The sequence below is a fragment of the Rana temporaria genome, chromosome 5 (assembly GCF_905171775.1).
Source record: "Rana temporaria chromosome 5, aRanTem1.1, whole genome shotgun sequence".
Classification (NCBI taxonomy): domain Eukaryota; kingdom Metazoa; phylum Chordata; class Amphibia; order Anura; family Ranidae; genus Rana; species Rana temporaria.
In genome coordinates this window covers 48,599,496-48,619,528 of record NC_053493.1, presented here as the reverse complement: position 1 = coordinate 48,619,528, position 20,033 = coordinate 48,599,496, and the positions used below count along the sequence as shown (strand labels likewise).

General features: G+C 43.4%; 1 protein-coding gene across 1 annotated transcript in view; it reads right to left on the bottom strand.

Annotated features, from left to right (window-relative positions):
* Positions 1 to 20,033, bottom strand: part of ARMC3 (armadillo repeat containing 3) — a 112,022-nt gene that overhangs the window by 24,144 nt on the left and 67,845 nt on the right. The window contains exons 12-14 of the mRNA XM_040352510.1: positions 5,443 to 5,579; positions 2,146 to 2,314; positions 1,829 to 1,929 (exon numbers count right to left, since the gene is read on the bottom strand). Coding sequence (XP_040208444.1) covers positions 1,829 to 1,929; positions 2,146 to 2,314; positions 5,443 to 5,579 — 407 coding nt within the window. The remainder of the gene's footprint in view (positions 1 to 1,828; positions 1,930 to 2,145; positions 2,315 to 5,442; positions 5,580 to 20,033) is intronic.

Sequence of the window (20,033 nt, the reverse complement as noted above, 5' to 3'; positions counted from 1 at the left end):
GAGGAGGAGGTGTGATGGTGTGGGGGTGCTTTGCTGGTGACACTGTTGGGGATTTAATCAAAATTGAAGGCATACTGAACCAGCATGGCTACCACAGCATCTTGCAGCGGCATGCTATTCCATCCGGTTTGCGTTTAGTTGGACCATCATTTATTTTATCATCAGGACAATGACCCCAAACACACCTCCAGGCTGTGTAATGGCTATTTGACCAAGAAGGAGAATGATGGGGTGCTGCGCCAGGTGACTACCTCTTGAAGCTCATCAAGAGAATGCCAAGAGTGTGCCAAGCAGTAATCAAAGCAAAAGGTGGCTACTTTGAAGAACCTAGAATATGAAATATATTTTCAGTTGTTTCACACTTTTTTGTTATGTATAATTCCACATGTAGAAATAAGATAGTGAAAGTGATTCTGCGCAACGTATCTCACATTGCTGTGACACATAAATATAAACACAAATAAAAATGTGAAATAACACTGAATTAGATAAATAAAAATATAAATATATATACTGAATAGTCCGTGTATACAAGTGGTATAAGAGAGCTAGTCCTGCTCAAATAATGTGTAACAAAATAAAGGTGCAAACCAAAAAAATGGTAAATAAAAATGATGTGGAAAAGAACCAGAACGAGTCCTTCAGTGAAACAAATTCAATACAAATCAAAATTGTATAAAGGCTGCCAGATGATCCAATCAATATGCTGAATATGCTGGATCAGGTGTAGAATAAGTGACTAGCAGATGAAGATCGAATCCTTCACTAGGCTCACAAGCCTCTTACCTCTAGGTAGATATAGATGAGCATCGAATCTCTCACACCGTGGCAATCCTTTAAGGGTAATCCCTGTCCTCTCTCCCCCCGAGCCGGCACCACGTCCTTACGATAGACCCGCACAGCACTCCGCCCAAACAAATAAAATGGAGAGAGGGAACAGAAAAGGAACCTCCGATAGTGAAGCACAGTAAACCAGGTTGTAATTTATTCAATGAAAAAACCTGTGCTTACATTTAAAAAATTACAAATGTGCAGCAATTTTAAAATGAGCGGCGTCCACAGCGCCGGCTTACGTCACTCCAGGTGTACGCCAATCCCTACGCGTTACGACACGACGTCACGTGTCTTCATCTGGGGCCTAGTGAAGGATTCGATCTTCATCTGCTAGTCACTTATTCTACACCTGATCCAGCATATTCAGCATATTGATTGGACTAGCTCTCTTATACCACTTGTATACACGGACTATTCAGTATATATATTTATATTTTTATTTATCTAATTCAGTGTTATTTCACATTTTTATTTGTGTTTATATTTATGTGTCACAGCAATGTGAGATACGTTGCGCAGAATCACTTTCACTATCTTATTTCTATTTTTGTGTTTGGTAAAACACTGCTAGATTTTGCTGCACTGTATATAATTTGTTGAGGTGTTTTGTATTTTAAGGATCTATAATAGCGCGGAAGCACTTGTCACTTTATAATTCCACATGTGTTACTTCATAGTTTTGATGCCTTCAGTGTGAATCTACAATTTTCATAGTCATGAAAATAAAGAAAACTCTTTGAATGAGAAGGTGTGTCCAAACTTTTGGTCTGTACTGTATATATATTTTTATACACAGTATCTCACAAAAGTGAGTAGCCTTGCCATCCACTTTGGCATTTAGTATTATATACATTATATAATACTAAATGCCAAAGTGGATGGCAAGGCTAAGAACAACATTCAAGCATTTACAGATTTTTAACATAACATAGGTTAAAATAAACTCTCAGTGCCCATTGTAGCTGCAGGCACCGTGGGGTAATTCAGCACTTACAGTTCAGGTAATCTTGTATTGATTAAAATAACTGCCCGCCTTTGGTTTAGCTCCTGTTTACTAAGTTCTTCCAGAGATGATAACTTTGCATCTGGTTTTATCTGTAGGTAAGAAATTGGCACAAATATTAACAATGTAAAGTGTTTGTATTCAAAGTCAAATTGCCATATTTAATTAAAACATACTTTAGAAACTTTTGGATTTAACTGGATTAAAGTCTAAATTGTGTCATGCAGCTAATTTTGTGACATTTCATGATGTACTCCACAGTAGTATCACACTGGCTATACATGACTTATACCCTTGTTCTAACGTACCCGGCCGTGGTCATAAAATCCATCGTTTATGAGGTTGTTGTAGGATAAAAATCCTTTCTGGTTGTATTTCAGAGAAAGATTATTATCTAGCATCTTGTTCAGAGCCAGCTCGCTAAAATTGCTTCTGCGACTTGCTGAAAGATTTATCTCCTGGAGATCATCATAAGCCCTGAACACAAAAAAAAAAAAAGGTGACCAGATTTAAAGGCAGAACAACATCAACATATTTTTGCAAATATTATTTTGATACAACACTTTTGTAGGGGAATTACAAGAAGAATGGCGACCATCGGGGGCACAGTACACTAAATCAGGGGCAGGTGGTTGGGATGCAAAATAATCTTAAACTGGAAGTGAACCCTTTTTGTAAACTTGTACCTACAGGTAAGCCTATAATAACTCCTACCTGTAGGTACTGTGAATTTCTCCTAAACCGTTCAGACTGCATGCAGCCAATGACGTCACTGGCACATGCGCTCTGAAGCGACGGTATAGCAGCTTCAATGGTGCTATTCGGCCGCTAGAGGGGCACTTTTAACCCCCCGCTAGCGGCCAAAGAAAGGGTTGATAGAGCCCGTGTTGCGGAATCATTTTGCAGGCGTTTCGGCAGCGCTGTCCATTCATTTTTTTCCTGCTTGCAGGACTTTTTTTTCCCGTCCTGCCAGCGCACTGCTCCAGTGTGAAAGCACTCTGGCTTTCACACTGGGGTGGCCTCAGAGGCACATTGCAGGCACTATTTTTAGCCCAGAACAAATTGCACCCCCTGTTGAAATCCCTCCTCCTAGTACAAATCTTTGTCCCTTCCATCCCCAAATCCAACCTGCACAAATGCCCCCGCCCCATCCCCCCCCAAAAAAAACTCCAAACACTGATCCTCTACCCCTCAAATTTCCCCATCAAGTACACATTCTCCTCCCCCCTCCCAGTCCCCCTCCTAGCACAAATATCTCCCCCATCCTTCCATTAGATATGTGCATTCCCGTTCGTACGAATGTTATTTTCGTACGAAAATGTTCATTTTCGTACCCGCAGAATAATGTGTACATACGAAAAAATGTAAGCACCAAAATACGAAAACGACGGGAATACGAATGAGTCGCATAACGAACAACCGCAAATACGAACGAACGATCCGACGAAAACGGCAAAAGAACGAATATGACATCTATAACAAAAGACTTGCATTCTTTATTTTGTTTGAATCCTTGTTCTGTTCGTATTTTGATTTTCAGTCGTATGTTCATATGACATCTATAACAAAAGATTTTCATTCTGAATTTTGTTTGATTCCTTTTTCTGTTTGTATGTTCATATGACATCTTATAACAAAAGATTTGTATTCTGTATTCTGAATTCCTTTTTTCTGTTCGTAATTTGGTTTCAAAATACAGAATGCAAATCTTTTGTTATAGATGTAATTTTCGTTTTTTTGAATGGACAGTGAGTGTAGTAAGTTAGTGAAGCAGCTTCTCTTTTGTGCTGAGTGCAGTAGTACAGTAAAGCCAAATAAACTTTTCTGTGGATTTTCGTCTGAAGGGAGATCAGTTGGCTAGACTTTTGAACCTGGAACCCAAAAATGGTTTTCTGATGGAGTTTAAAAACGAACGAACGTTCGGTAAAACGATCGTTTTTATGTTTGTTGTTAAAAAAGTCTGACCAAGTGTATGGGACTTAACAATAGTTAATATGGATGAGCCGCGTGTTGAAAGTGCCGCGAATCCCGCGATATATTTACGAAAGTACAAAATGACGAAAATTCATGAAAATTATTGTCTAAGGCCCCGTACACACGACAGAGGAACTCGACGTGCTTGGCACGTCGAGTTCCTCGTCGAGTTTTGGGATGAAGCCGCCGAGGAGCTCGGCGGGCCGCCTTCTCCCATAGAACAACGAGAAAATAGAGAACATGTTCTCTATTTTCTCGTCGAGCTCCTCGGCGGCTCCATCGAGCCAAAACTGTACAGACGACAGAGTTTCTCGGCAGAATCCGGGTTTTGACCGAGTTTCTCGGTGAATTCTGCCGAGAAACTCTGTCGTGTGTGCGGGGCCTAACAAGTAACGAACATGAATTAAACAGAATAACGAACCATCCCGCATGTACGAAAATAAAACGGTAACCAAAATACGAAACGATCGGAATACGAAAAAATTGCGTCGTACGAAAAACGAACGGGAACGAACAGGAAAACGGGCGTCTTATGAAAAACGAACGGGAACGAACCTACGGAACGATACAAAACAGAACAAAAAAAAACAAAAAAAAATTCTGTGCACATGTCTACCTTCCATCCCTCCCTCCTAGCACAAACATCCCCCATCATCTCTACTAGCACAAATCCCCCCCCCCCAAAAAAATCTCCTTTTAGTACAAATCTCCTCCCTTCTACCATATTATCTCTTCTAGCACAAAGCCCGCAAATCCCGCCTCCTAGCACCAATCCTCTTTTCCTATCCCCCTCACAACTCAAATCCCCCCTCCTAGAACAATTATTTTTCCCTACTGCCCCCCCAAATTCCTCCTTCCAATAAAAATCCCCTCCCCTCTCAATCTCCTTGCGGTGCACCCCCCCACCTCACATGATACCACACTGCCCAGGGCAACCGACCCTCCTGCCCACCCCTTGTCCCAGCCCCGCTTTAGGGGCTGTGTCATGAGACTGGTCTACTAATAACCTTTAGCCCAGGTTCACACTGGGTACGATTTCCTTCGATTTGAGATGCGATTTCACATGTGAAATCGCATTTCAAATCGGCGGCATTTGCCGGCAATGACACTGTCCTAATCGGTGCGACGCTGCATCTGCGGCGCTGCACCGATTTCAAAAAGTAGTTCCTGTACTACTTTTTGCGATTTCGGGCCACGATTTACATAGACATCTGTGCAGAAACCTGCACAGATGTCTCTTAAATCGCGTCCGAAATCAGGACTGCCAGCGGGAGTGAAGCCGTGCGAGTTCAGCTGAACTCGCGCGGCTTTACTCCCGCAGCCCAGTGTGAACCACGGCTAAAAGTACGAGAAAATAGCAGCTAAGGATAATGTGGCGCATCCTGCAATTTAATCTCTAATTGATAAAAGTGGATTGGTACTTTAAAATACAAATAGTTTGTAGTCTATCATTATGACCTTGGCAGTTTATTTCAGCATATAAAGCTTTAAATATTAAAACACATAAAAACACATTCATTCAAGTATTAAATGTGGATCTAGCTTAATTATTTGGATTACAGTTTTAATTTAAAGACTGCACTTAATGAAGCGCATCAATGAATCTCTATTAGTGTTAATGCTTTACTTACCCCAATCTATAGAGTTCAGCTGCGGTCAATTCTTCATTCGCACACACAGCAATGGCCCAGCATGCATTTCTCCGAACCTCATCATAATCGGAGTTCAGAAGTTTAACAAGATAGGTCAGTCCCGCTGTGTTCCTAAACTAGATACGATATGTTTACGTTAAAAATGATTAACTTGTACACAAATCAAATACGTTAGCAATTGACAAAATGATATGCCTATTTTTCTAATATACCGTATATACTCGAGTATAAGCCGACCCGAATATAAGCCGAGGCACCTAATTTTACCACAAAAAAACGGGGAAAACGTATTAACTCACTGTGCCTCACTGTGTCCATGTGCATGCCTCACTGTGCCTATGCCTCACTGTGCCCATGCCTCACTGTGCCCATGCCTCACTGTGCCTCACCGTGCCCATAACTAGACTTACTTTTTAACAGTATATAGAAGGGGTGCTCAGCTTTGAAAAATCGGTGCTCCCCGGCCATAGGTCCCCCAGACAGCAAACTTTGCACACTTGTAGAGGAGAACTGGGGCTACAAATGTGCCAAGTTTGGGTTTTTTCAGGTCCAGGGGACCTACGCCGGCTGGTACCAGGTCCCCAAATTTACCGGAGAAATAACCGTTTAACATAGGAGTCTGTGGAAGGGGTGCCCGACTTTGAAAAATCTGTGCTCCCCGGCCTTAGGTCCCCCGGACAACAAACTTTGCACAATTATAGAGGAAGAGTGGGACTATATGTGTGCTAAGTTTGGGGTACATGGGAGTTACAGCTGGCTGGTACCGGGTCCCCAAAGCCCAGGAGATCAGGCGCAAAAAGGTGACTCGAGTATAAGCCGAGGGGGACATTTTCAGCACAAAAAAATGTGTTGTTGGACATATTAAAAAACAAAAAAACGCAAATCGCTGTAAAGCAGTGTTTTTTGTATAAAAAAAAGTCCCTGGCCCTCTGCAAAAAGCACTAAAAATGCATAGGTGTGAACCAGGCCTACCCTGGCTTCAGTACTTCTGAGTAAAGCCTGATACACACGATTGGATTTTCCGCGGACAAAGCGCAGGACTTTTGTCCGAAGGGCGTTGGCCATGAACTTGTCTTGCATACAAACGTCAAAGAATTGTCAGCCAACAAACGCAAAACAATGTGGTTTTTCAGCTCTTTAGTGCCACCCTTTGGGCAACTTCTGCTAAAATTGTTATGGTTAGCATTGCTTCTGAGCATGCATTTTTGTACTTTTAATTTTTGTCCGAAGGACTTCTGTACACCCGATTGGATAATCCGACAACACACATTTGTTGTCAGAAAATTTTAAAGCATGTTATCCCACATTTGTTGTCGGAAATGGTTGGATTATCCAACAACAGCCTGTCATCACACAATTCCCGTCTGAAAATCCGATCGTGTGTACGAGACTTTACAGACCTGGGATAAGCATTCAGCCAATAAAAGCTGCAATTCCTTATTGCTATACTTGAGCAGGGAAATTGCAGGTGATTCTGGAAGCTCTGAAGCCAAAGTATCAGTGTGACAGCCAGGTGACTAGTCATTTAGAAAGAGACATCAGCAATGGCAGCCAGCATATTTCTCTTAACACTGGTTTCTTTAAATCACTTTAATTTTTACAAAGGGGTAAGGCGGGGGCATTTGTGCTGGGGTGGGGGGGGGGGGGCAGAGATTTGTGCTGGGAGGGGATTTCAGCAGGGGAGGAATTTGTACTGGGAAGAGGGAGAATTTATGCTTAGGGGATAATCATGCAGATTAGTGCCGCACTTTTTTTTATGGGGGGAGGGGGGTGATTTTGCTGACACATAATGCTTATACATCTTGGGGGGAGGGGGCGCAGTTTGGCATCTTTTCCCTGGGCTCTGGGTGACCTTGTTCCTGCACTGCTGTGATGTGTCCCAGAAAGTTGCAGGCAGGGAGAGCGAAAGTGGGAGTGGATACCTGTCAAAACTAAGTACCCGCTCCCCCATCCTAAATGTTACAGATATGGAAAAGAAGGGGGGGGGGGGCGTTAGGTAGAAGGAAGAGCGGAACTTCCCCTCTTAGGTGAATTTCCGCTTTAAATTTCAGTTTTACGGGATTAGATACACTTTAAAACATGCCAGCTCCAGCTAAGCTTGAGGGCCTATCATAGGTGTGCACCCCAAAGCTCAAACTCACATGTGTCTGTATATATATTTATGGTCGTTACCCTCTGACCGAGAGAGATGTGGATCACATAAACACGCGACAAGACTTACAACATAAATAGACCTGAAGTGTGCCTTGGTGGTGTCTGGTCAGTATGCCAAGAAAAGGGGGCATACCCAAGGTAAGTAATGGGTAGTTAATTGAAGAAGGACATGCTGAGAAGTGCCCTGAAAAAGGGAAGGGCGGGAGGGTGTCGAATGCGCAGACTCACGGACATGAGGTGAGCTGGGAAGAGTCGGCCCAGTGACGTGTAGTACTGCACACTGAACCGACAAAGAGCATGTGTGAGTGGGCTGCTTAAATACCCTCCGGGCTCCTCCCATAAACTCAGGCCACCATACTGGCCTTCTTATTTATGGTCGTTACCCTCTGACCGAGAGAGATGTGGATCACATAAACACGCGACAAGACTTACAACATAAATAGACCTGAAGTGTGCCTTGGTGGTGTCTGGTCAGTATGCCAAGAAAAGGGGGCAAAAGACTCAGATAGGGAAATAGTTTATATTGATTTCTTGTATTTATTAAGCCAGCTTGGTAAAAGCGTGTGCCATTCCTTCATGAGGATTTAGGATGTATGTGGCAAAACAAGGAGACTTCCATCAGCCTGGTATCTTGATTACGTAGTCTGGTACTCCCTGTTGGGAGGCAACTGAGACTGCTCCAATTCGGAAAGAATGTCCAGAGAACTGACTGGGGTTTGAAGCCCAAGTTACTTAGGAGGATTCTGACATGCTTCACACACTGGCTGACACTCAGGGAGCTGGTTTAGAAAGGGTAGCAACGAGCTACCCTCAGATTGGCTGGGTAGATGGAGCAGTAGTGGGTTGAGCACCGTCACTGGGCGTCAGGCGTTGTCAAGCTGAAACAGGTTGATGTCAACCCCAGGGGCCTGTTTGTTGCGTTTGCAGACTGTGAGAGTGTAGTGGTTCGAAAGCGAGTCGGTGGCGTCGGAGCAGTGTGTGACTGCCAGAGCCGCTGACTAAATTCACTAGGTTGTAGGGAACCGTAGAAGGCCTGGTAGATGGCTGTTGGGTGACTAGACTGGGCAAAGCCCTAAACAGGGAACGAGTAAGGATTTTAGACATGTCCCTAAAGAGGGGACTCTTGAAAGGTAGGCGCTTGCCACTGACTACAGGTTGGTGCTTCTGTATGCCCTGTAGGAGGGATTTGACTGCATGGGCTCGAGAATACTGACGGTTTACTGGGGTCTTGCAGGGACAGGAAATGCTGGATGCCATCTAGATATGGCGTGATAGTATTGAGAAATGGTCAGCTGCATGTGGCAATACGATATGAAGGCTAGGATGTGTCCAACGTTGCCTATTGCTGCTCCGGGGCAAGGGGCCAAAAATTAGCGATTAGTGTTCCAAGCAGTGCGATAGGCCTTCAGTGTGTTGCGTGCCAAGGAGTGGTTAATAAGTTGGATTGTGTTGGCGAGATGCGACTTCAGTCCATCGTCAGCAATGTCCATGGTGGGACAGGGATAGTTGTTGGGTCGGCTCCAGGCTCTTGCTGGAAAAAACATCCATTCCAAGGTTGGAATAGGAAAGCGCATCAGCTGCTTTTTGCATTTGCCTGGAAAAGGTCTACATAAGATATTAACTGGTGACGGAGTGACAGCTGCGCGAGCCTGCGCAGGAAGTGATGGGGAGTGACTTAGATCTATCTTAATTGATGATGTCGGCTGTGGCCTGATTGTCTGTGGTGAAGAACAGTGTCTGTCCTGTTCAAGTGTGGACCCAGACCTGGGCAGCTGCCACGATGGGGTGCAGCACGAGGCGTGATGAAGACTGGGTGAAGCAAAAATTTAAGAGAATTTCTGGGGGCCAAGTTTTGGAAAACCAGTGGCGGCCTAAAAATGGCTGCAAAAGCCTTTGGTGGCTCGGCTGACACTGCTGGGATGAAGATTGAAATGATGTTCTATCAGGTGGGGAAGTTGTCCCACATAGCTAAGTCTGCTACTGATGCTTGGTCTAGTTTGAGAACTTGGACTGGATCTTGCATTGGTGTGAGAAAATCAAGACAATACACAGGTGCTCAACAAGACGATATACATGCACTCACAGGCCAACGTGCACTCGCAGGCCAACGTGCACTCGCTGGTGCTGGATGAAAACCTGAACTAACCGCAGGGAAAAAAAACTGAGAAAAGATGAGTGGCCCGCGTGCCACTGAAGATGAATGGCCAACTGGGTGCCACTGTGTGTTTGTGTGGCTGATTGTTTGTCACTGAGGTGTGTTTGCAAGTTTAGTTTGTATTCGGGTTTGCACGTAGGTGCGTGCCGCTAAGTGTTTTATACTACTGCAGACAATATTGTGCAGTTGCAAGGGTGTCAGTGAGTGTCAGGTTGCTGGGACGATATTGTGTGGTGGCAGGGGCCTTGAGTATGAAGGTTTGATGGTATTGGTGGTTGCAAGGGTCTCAGTCTGGTTTGCTGAGACGATATTGTGTGGTTGCAAAGGTCTCGATGATTATGAGGTTTGTTTTGAGATGGCATGGTGTGGTTGCACAGGTCTCAACAAGTGAGGGGTTGCTGAGACGATGTTGCGTTTTGCAATGGTCTCAAATGAGTGTCGGCCGCTGAGACAACTTTGTATGGCTGCAAGGGTCTAAATGGGTGTCAGGTTGCTGAGACGATATTGCATTTGCAATGGTCTGAAATGAGTGTCAGGTTGCTAAGATGACTTTGTATGGCTGCAAAGGTCTGAACGGGTGTCAGGTTGCTGAGATGAGATTGTGTGGTTGCAAAGGTCTAGAAGGGTGTGAGGTAGCTGAGATGATATTACATTTAGCAAGGGTCTCAAATGAGTGTCAAGTTGCTGAGACAATATTCCCCTTTATTTAAATTTTTTTATGAAAACGACTGTGAATGCAACGCTGGTAAACATGAGTTACCGCATCTGGCAGTGTTTACAAGCTGTTACAGGCATTGGCGTTTCGAATGCCTCTGAACATCCGTCTGAACCCTTTTTTTTTTTTTTTTTTTTTACCAACAGCAGTGTACATGAGGCCAAAGATGATTTGTCTGGCTGCAAGGGTCTCAATGAATGCCAGGTTGCTGGGGCGAGACTGTATGGTCACAAAGGTCTTTGACGAGTGGGAGGTTGCTCAAGACAGTATTGCGTGGTTGCAAGGGTCTCGATGAGTGTGGCGCTGCTGAGACGGTATTGTGTTTGCAAGGGACTCAACATTGGTGTGAGGCTGCTGAGACGGTATTGCGTGGTTGCAAGAGTCTTGATGAGTGTAGGGCTGCTGAGACGGTATTGCGTTTGCAAGGATCTCAACAATGGTGTGAGGCTGCTGAGACGATTTTGCATGGCTGCAATGGTCTCAACAGGTGTCAGGTTGCTGGGCTGAGATTGTGTGGTGACATTTTTTTTTTTTCTGCTTTTTTTTTTTTTTTTTTTGCGTTTTGTAAGGGTCATGTGTTGCAAGGGTCTTAACAAGGGTGTCGGGCTGCTGAGACAATTTTGTGTGCTTGCAAGAGTCTCCATGAGTGTGGGGCTGCTGACACGGTATTGCGTTTGCAAGGGTCTCAACAAGGGTGTCAGGCTGCGGAGACGAATTTTGCGTGCTTGCAAAGGTCTCCATGAGTGTGGGGCTGCTGAGACGGTATTGCGTTTGCAAGGATCTCAACAATGGTGTGAGGCTGCTGAGACGATTTTGCATGGCTGCAATGGTCTCAACAGGTGTCAGGTTGCTGGGCTGAGATTGTGTGGTGACAATTTTTTTTTGCTTTTTTTTTTTTTTTTTTGCATATTTTTTTTTTTTTTTTTTGCGTTTTGTAAGGGTCATGTGTTGCAAGGGTCTTAACAAGGGTGTCAGGCTGCTGAGACAATTTTGTGTGCTTGCAAGAGTCTCCATGAGTGTGGGGCTGCTGACACGGTATTGCGTTTGCAAGGGTCTCAACAAGGGTGTCAGGCTGCGGAGACGAATTTTGCATGCTTGCAAAGGTCTCCATGAGTGTGGGGCTGCTGAGACGGTATTGCGTTTGCAAGGGTGTCAGGCTGCTGAGATAATTTTCTGTGCTTGCAAGAGTCTCCGTGATTGTGGGGCTGCTGAGACGGTATTGCGTTTGCAAGGGTCTCAACAAGGGTGTCAGGCTGCGAAGACGAATTTTGCGTCGTTGCAACGGTCTCAACAGGTGTCAGGTTGCGGGGCTGAGATTGTGTGGTGGCAATTTTTTTTTTTCTGCACTTTTATATTTCTTTTTCTTTTTTTTTTTTTTTCTTTTTTTTGCGTTTTTTTTTTTCTTTTTTTTTTTTTCGTTTTGTAAGGGTCATGTGTTGCAAGGGTCCTAACAAGGGTGTCAGGCTGATGAGACGATTTAGTGTGGTTGCAAGAGTCTCGATGAGTGTGGGGCTGCTAAGACGGTATTGCGTTTGCAAGGGTCTTAACAAGGGTGTCAGGCTGTGGAGACGAATTTTGCATCGTTGCAACGGTCTCAACAGGTGTCAGGTTGCTGGGCTGAGATTACGTGGTGGCAATAGTTTTTTTTTTTTTTTTTTTTTTTTTCCTTTTTTGCTTTTTTTTTTTTTTTTTGCATTTTGCATTTTGTAAGGGTCATGTGTTGCAAGTGTCACAGCAAGGGTATCAGACTGCTGAGATGATTTGCATGGTTGCAAGGTCTCAATCAATAAGAATTGGGTGACTGAGAAAGGATAGAAACACCTGGTTTGTTTGTACCTTAAGCAAGCAGTATAAGGTAGAAGGACAACGCCTGTTTGAATCGTAGGTTCCATAGGGGCCACTAATGAACGATATGGGAGACAACGAATGGTAGCAAATTGATAGAACATAAAGAATGTAATAACAAATCTTACTTGCGACAGTGGGCCATGCGAGTGAGTTTGCGGCGGACTGTGGCTGGAGTGAAACATGTCGGGAACGTGTAGCGTGATGCCGTGCATGGGGCAAAACAACGAGGTTTGGTGTAGAAAATAGAACACGGGAAGTGCGTATCAATGCTTTGTAAGCTCCACTGCGGGAACCAAACATATGGTACAGGTGACACCATGAGTGGCCACGAATATGACATGACAAACAAGCTAACGAATCCTACCTGGGACAGTGAACGTGCGACTGGGTTTGCTTTGGACTGGAGTGGATGTGCAACGCATCCCAAGAGTGTGGTGTGGCGCCATGCATGACACACAGGCAATAACTTTGGTAAATAAATGAGAGAGAAGAACCGTGTACAAGCAATTCGTAAGTTCCGCTGCGGGAACTAAAACACACGACATGGGGGAAACAATGAATGGCAACGGTAGAAAGTATGCAATGTATGTGATACAAAATGGTTGTAAAATGCATGAAATGAATCCGATACGAATTGATAGTAAGGAGTATTGAACGAATCTGATACGAATTGGTTGTAGAGTGTATGCTACCCTTTGCTTTGAAACCGAACACCTACCAACCACCCATCCCCCCAGGCTAATCAAGTGCAGACAAGGCACCATGTGAGTCCAATTACCACCTCAATCTGCCAAAGAACCCATACAAACACATGTCAATCTCCAAATGGATTTACAAATGAATCGTATGTTTGGCAGAAGGAAGTTGCAAATGTACTATGCCTGAGCCGAATGATGTTGGAACATAAGCAAAAGTAACTCAGGCCGATTTTTTCCCAAAAGGGATGCAGGATAGGAAGCATAACGAATTGTAAGATTGCACAAGATACGAAAAGGTTTGAATCCTACCTGCGACAGTAAGCGGGAACCGCCGGCGAAGACCATGAAGGGAGAAGCCGCAAAGCGCTTGCGATGTCGAATGCGATTGAATGCGCAGACTCACGGACATGAGGTGAGCTGGGAAGAGTCGGCCCAGTGACGTGTAGTACTGCACACTGAACCGACAAAGAGCATGTGTGAGTGGGCTGCTTAAATACCCTCCGGGCTCCTCCCATAAACTCAGGCCACCATACTGGCCTTCTTATATATACTGTGTGTGTCATTTTATATATATATATATATATATACACAGTGGCCCGGATTCAGAAAGAATTGCGCTCTATTTGCGGAGGCGCAGGGCAACGATTTTGCCCTGCGCCCCCGCAAATATTTTGCTCTGCCCTCGATTCACGGAGCAGTAGCTCCGTAAATTGCGAGGGCGCGCCGGCAAAATTGCCCGGCGTAAGTGCGCGCAATGTAAATGATCCCGCCGGGGGCGGGAATCATTTAAATTAGGCGCGCTCCCGCGCCGAGCGTAGAGCGCATGCTCCGTCAGGAAACTTTCCCGACGTGCATTGTGGCAAATGATGTCGCAAGGACGTCATTTGCTTCAAAGTGAACGTGAATGGCGTCCATTTTTACGCAAACGACGTAAAATTCGAACGTCGCAACGCGGGAACGCCGGGTATAGTTTAGCATTGGCTGCCCCTGCTATTAGAAGGGGCAGCCTTACGCTAAACACGCCGTACGGAAACGACGTAACTTGCGTACGCAGGGGGCGCGCAACATTGTGAATCGGCGTAAGTATGCAATTTGCATACTATACGCTGACCACAATGGGAACGCCCCCTAGCGGTCATCACAAGAATGCAGCCTAAAATCTGCGTGGCATAAGAGCCTTATGCCACGCAGATTTTAGGCTGCAGTCGGCGTAACGAGTTCTCTGAATCAGGAGAACTCGTTACGCCGGCGCAAGTCAGCAATTGCGCTGCGTAACTATGGTTACGCAGGCGCAATTGCTTACTGAATCTGGGCCAGTGTCAGTAGGGCAGGGATTGGTGTCAGTAGTTTATTTTAATTATTTGTTTATTTTTTACTCTTTTACAATTTTATTTTTTTATTAATATTTATTTACTTATTTTTTTATTCTTTTTTACACTGTTTTTTATTACTTTTTTATTTTATTAGGAGCCCCATTGGGGGGCTTTGGTGAAATATCAGGGATCCAAACAGATCCCTGATGTTTCACTTTTGGCATAGAGAAAGGGACTGAGGACACAATTCCCCAGTCTCTTTCTCTGCAGCAAAGCAGCAGGGGGAATCTGCGCAGCACAGGGTGATTAGGGTGTGCCCAGGCACTCCTGGCACACCCTGTACGCACGCCTATGCAGCCTGTTCCCACTGCTGCAATGTCAGACATGGGATGTGATTCACACCACACTGCAGTGCAAATCACAAGCGATGTCTGTGCGATGCGAACTCAGCCATACAGATAGTATGGCTAAATTTGCATCGCATTCAGGCCAAACTTGCAAAGGACCCTTTTTTTGGTCCGCACCAGAATCAAATTACATAGGTGTTCACACCCATGCGATCCGATTCCAGTTCGAATTGACAGTTCGCTCTGCAATTTGCAAACTGATTTGGGGGTGTCATTAACTTTCTATTGACACTCCCAGCAGTTCGCATTATTCAGAGTGAACTGCCGCCAGGAGACATGCGATGCCGGAACCCGTAGTGGATTCGCAGGTTTCCCGCATCACTGCAGTGCGAACTGAGACAAAATCTATTTGTTGCCTTATTAAATTGTAAATGTGCCATCAGTGTTGTGAAAACTTAGCTCAACCTGCATAATTGCCTTCCAGTCACATACTCGTGGCAGTTATTGGGTATAAAATAAATATGATTTGTAAGAATAAAAGCAAAACACATCACATTCCCTTAAACACATATCCATCAGGGTAGACCGATGAATGTGTCAGTTTAATAGCCAACAATACAGGACATCAATTTGCGCCTGCAGGGTACTTGCAGATTACCACTGATTGATTTATTGTACTAATCTGACAGATGGAAGACTTTCAGTGCCTTGAAAGCTGTAATGATTTCCTATACAGTAAGCGCCTTTAAATCATTTTGATAATTTTCACATTTTAAACACGCTGAACACTTCCATCAGAGCTTAGAGCAGATGCAGAATGGTAAAATCACTTTAGGGTATTGGTTACCTATAAAGAGCAGAAACTGCTAAAAAGGAGTTCAGTTTTAGTGGGTGAATCTCTTTGGATTCCTGTACTTGGCTTTGCTGGAATTGATTCATCATATCCTCTAGTTATACAGTTTTCTATCAGTGGCTGAAAAGAATGAATGCACAGCCCCCAACTGTCCCTGATTTGGAGGGACTGTCCTTCTGTCCCTCATTTGTCCCTCATTTGGTCTGATCCATATAGATGTATATAAAATGCACTTTTTATCTTTCAAAAAGTGTTTCCCAGTGTTTTATCCAATTTCTAACTTGCTGCATTTGTAAATTTTAAAAGCCAATATAAACGTGATAGTAAAAAAAAGCCCTTCTGGATTTAATTAACCATTTTCTATGCCCTATGCCTACATATGTTTGCTAGTAGGTGTCATAGTTACATAGTTAGTCAGGTTGAAAAAAGACACAAGTCCATCCAGTTCAACCACAAAAAAAAAATAAACAAACAAAATAAAAAACACAGTACAATCCCATACACCCAACTCCATACCCACAGTTGATCCAGAGGAAGGCAAAAAAAAACCAGCAGAGCATGAGATCCAATTTGCTACAGCAGGGGAAAAAATTCCTTCCTGATCCCCCGAGAGGCAATCGGATTTTCCCTGGATCAACTTTACCTACAAATCTTAGTACTCAGTTATATTATGTACATTTAGGAAAGAATCCAGGCCTTTCTTAAAGCAATCTACTGAGCTGGCCAGAACCACCTCTGGAGGGAATCTGTTCCACATTTTCACAGCTCTTAGGCCCCGTACACACGGCCGAGGAACTCGACGTGCCAAACACGTCGAGTTCCTCGTCGAGTTCAGGGATGAAGCCGCCGAGGAGCTCGGCGGGCCGCCTTCTCCCATAGAACAACGAGAAAATAGAGAACATGTTCTCTATTTTCTCGACGAGTTCCTCGGCGGCTCCATCGGGCCAAAAGTGTACAGACGACAGAGTTTCTCGGCAGAATCCGGCTCTGACCGAGTTTCTCGCCGAATTCTGCCGAGAAACTCTGTCGTGTGTACGAGGCCTTACTGTAAAAAAACCTTTCCGTATTTGGAGGTGAAATCTCTTTTCCTCTAGACGTAAAGAGTGACCCCTTCTCCTCAGTGTTGACCGTAAAGTGAATAACTTTACGGTTATTCCCATGTCAAAATGTTGGGAGGCATGTAAATGCAAACAAAGATCTTAATTTGAAGTGCGACAAATGTACAGCAAACATGGATGATGGAGCAGGATCGAGAGCAGAGGTCCTTTATGGGCATCACTCACCATTGGTTGTAGGCGGGGCCTAACCAGCGCATCGGAGAATTGAGTAAACACATGCAGATGCTTACATGCTGTCACAATGTAGAGTATAAGATTTCCTATCATCTGTGCCCAGTCTTGCCACACAGAGTTAATCCAGCTCTGAGCAATTAGTGAGATAAACAGACAAACAGGAGAAAACTTTTGTCCGTTCTTCCCCCTTGCTGTGAATGACAGGTTATTTACATATCTCATGCACTAGCCTGAGACAGGCATTATTTTTAAATTCCCACCCCCACTCCTTTTCTGAAGTCATGTGGTTACTTTTCTGGATTTTGACTGGATGTTAGTGATCATAGCAGAATTTAGTGCTAGGCCCCATACACACGAGAGAATTTATCCGCGAATACGGTCCAGCGGACCGTTTCCGCGGATAAATCCTCTCGAGGATTTGTGCGGATTTCCATGCGATGGAGTGTACTCACCATCGCATTGAAATCCGCGCCGAAATCCTCTGGCGATGACGTGTCGCGCCGTCACCGCGATTATGACGCGGCGACGTGCGCGACGCTGTCATATAAGGAATTCCACGCATGCGTCAAATCATTACGACGCATGCGGGGGATCCCTTCGGACGGATGGATCCGGTGAGTCTATACAGACCAGCGGATCCATCCGTTGGGATGGATTCCAGCGGATAGATTTGTTTAGCATGTCAGCAAATATTTATCTGCTGGAAATCCATCCCAGGGGATAAATATCCGCGGAAACAGATCCGCTGGAGTGTACACACCATAGGATCTATCCACTGAAACCCATTCGCTGGGATTTTTCAGCGGATGGATTCTATTGTGTGTATGGGGCCTAAGAAATACACAGGAGAACATGCATGTTGACAAGGGGAGTGTAGAGGAGGGCGGGGAGTCTACTGACATCACGACTCCACCCAAAAACTTAATGACTGAATTCCGTTGACAATCATTTTTTAAACATGAAAAATTGTCTCCCATTATTTGTGATCTTCCTAAGACAGGTGCCACCAGACCAGTACATTTTTTCCATTGCTCTTAGGTTCTATGCAGTGGATTACTCCCTCAGCTGACCTAGTGCAGATGCCAAGCAGGGGCTCATCCTCACCATAAACTATCAACACATCCAGAGAAATACAGCCACTATCACACACAAAAGTCCAAGGACAGAAGAAGCTCAGCCTGGGATTTACAATGACGCATTTCACCCACCACTAGCCCTTAGACCCCTTTCACACTGAAGCGCTTTCACAGCTTTTTAGCATTAAAAATAGCGCTAATAAAACACTCATAAAATGCTCTCCATGCATCTCAATGGACCCTTTCACACTGAGTCCTGCAAGCAGCATCTTTGGAGCAGCTTTTGGGCGCTGAAAAAAACGCTCCAAAAATGCCCTTCTCCATTGAAATGAATTGAAAGCGCTGTAAAAACGCCTTACACTTTCACACTGAGGCACTGCAAAAACGCCATAAAACGTTAGGGTCTTAGTGGTGCTTTACCAGCACATTGGAATTGCAGATGAGGCTTCGCCCCAATAACGCTCGAATAACGCTCAAAAAACGCTCGAATAACGCTCAAAAAACGCTCGAATAACGCTCGAATAATGCTCGAATAACACTCAAAAAACGCTCCGTTAACGTTCGAAAAATGCCCCAGTGTGAAAGGGGCCTTATGGTAGAGATCTTGGCAATTAAGCCCAGTGGTGGGTAAAACAAATTAGAGGAGGGGGCCCCAGGCAGGTGTTTTAGAAGTTTGTGCTGGAATAATAAAGTTTTACAAGCACTGGATGTTAGACATGTGCACAGCTGAAAAATATGTTCGTTTTTGTTTCATTTGTTTTTTCGGAAATTCGGAATTTGAAAATTCGGGAAGTCGTAAAATCGGAAATTCCAAAATCCAAATTTTCCGATTTTCGAATTTGCTGTTTTCAAAAATTTGGAAATTCGAAAATCGATTCCGATTTACGAATTTCCGATTTACGAATCTTCAGAATTTAGAATTTCTGAACAATTCGAAAATCTGAAAAAAAATAAAATAACATTTGAAATAAATAACTAATAATAACTATTAAATTATAGGCAATGGAATTCTCTGAATTTATGAATTATCCGAAATAACGAATGCCACATCTAAACAAATAGAATGGAACAAATTAATAATAAATAATAATAATAATGATAATAATAAAACGTTTTTATTATTATTAGATCGTTACGTTCCATTCATTTAGATGTGGCATTCGTTATTTTGGATACTTCGTAACTTCAGATAAATTCGTATTCTTTACGTTGACTAACAGCCAAATTTGAAAGGAAATTACAATACCTAGAATTTAATAGTTAGTAATATTTAAGTTATTATTAGTTAGTTATTATTTCAGATTTTCGAATCTTCTGAATTTCATTCTTTCATGCTTCTTTAGAATTTTCAGATTTTCATCTTTATTTACGGATTTTCACATTTTTGAATTTCCGATATTTTTAATTTCCTCATTTCGAATTTTTGGAATTTCCAAATTTTTGATATTTCGATATTCGAATTTTTGGATTTTCGAATTTCCGCTTTTCGAATATTCAACATTTTTAATTTTCGGAAATTTGAAAATTTGAAAATTGAAAAATTTGAAAATGTCAGAATTAACGAATTTGTCAAAATTAGTTAAAAAACGAATTCGGAACTAAATGAATTGCACATGTCTACTGGATGTTACATTGTACAAAAAAATCTGTATCTTTGTAGGGTCAGGGCTCTCTCTCTTACTATATCTTGTTGCTGCTATATATGTTTTTACTATAGGACCACGTACATTGGTTAGAAGCATTTTATGTATTTGTATTGTCTGTAATCTTCCATCCCCCATGCAGTGAAGATGCACAAGGGCAGACATATTTGAAGTCTCACTTGACTGACAGTAATGTGAGTGAGCATAGCCACATAGGATGTGTGTTATTCACAGGAATACCAGGTGAAAACAAATGGAATCATGCCTGGTAAAGAAATGATAATGAAGCCATCACATCTTAAGACTGGTAAGCGTAATAAATATATTTTTTGTTCTGGGGTTTATTTACACTTTAAAGTGACAGATAATGATCAAACACATACAAACCTACAATTACAAACACCAAGGAGTATATTTATATACAGTGGGAAAAATAATTATTTGATCCCCTGCTGGTTTTGTAAGTTTGCCCACTT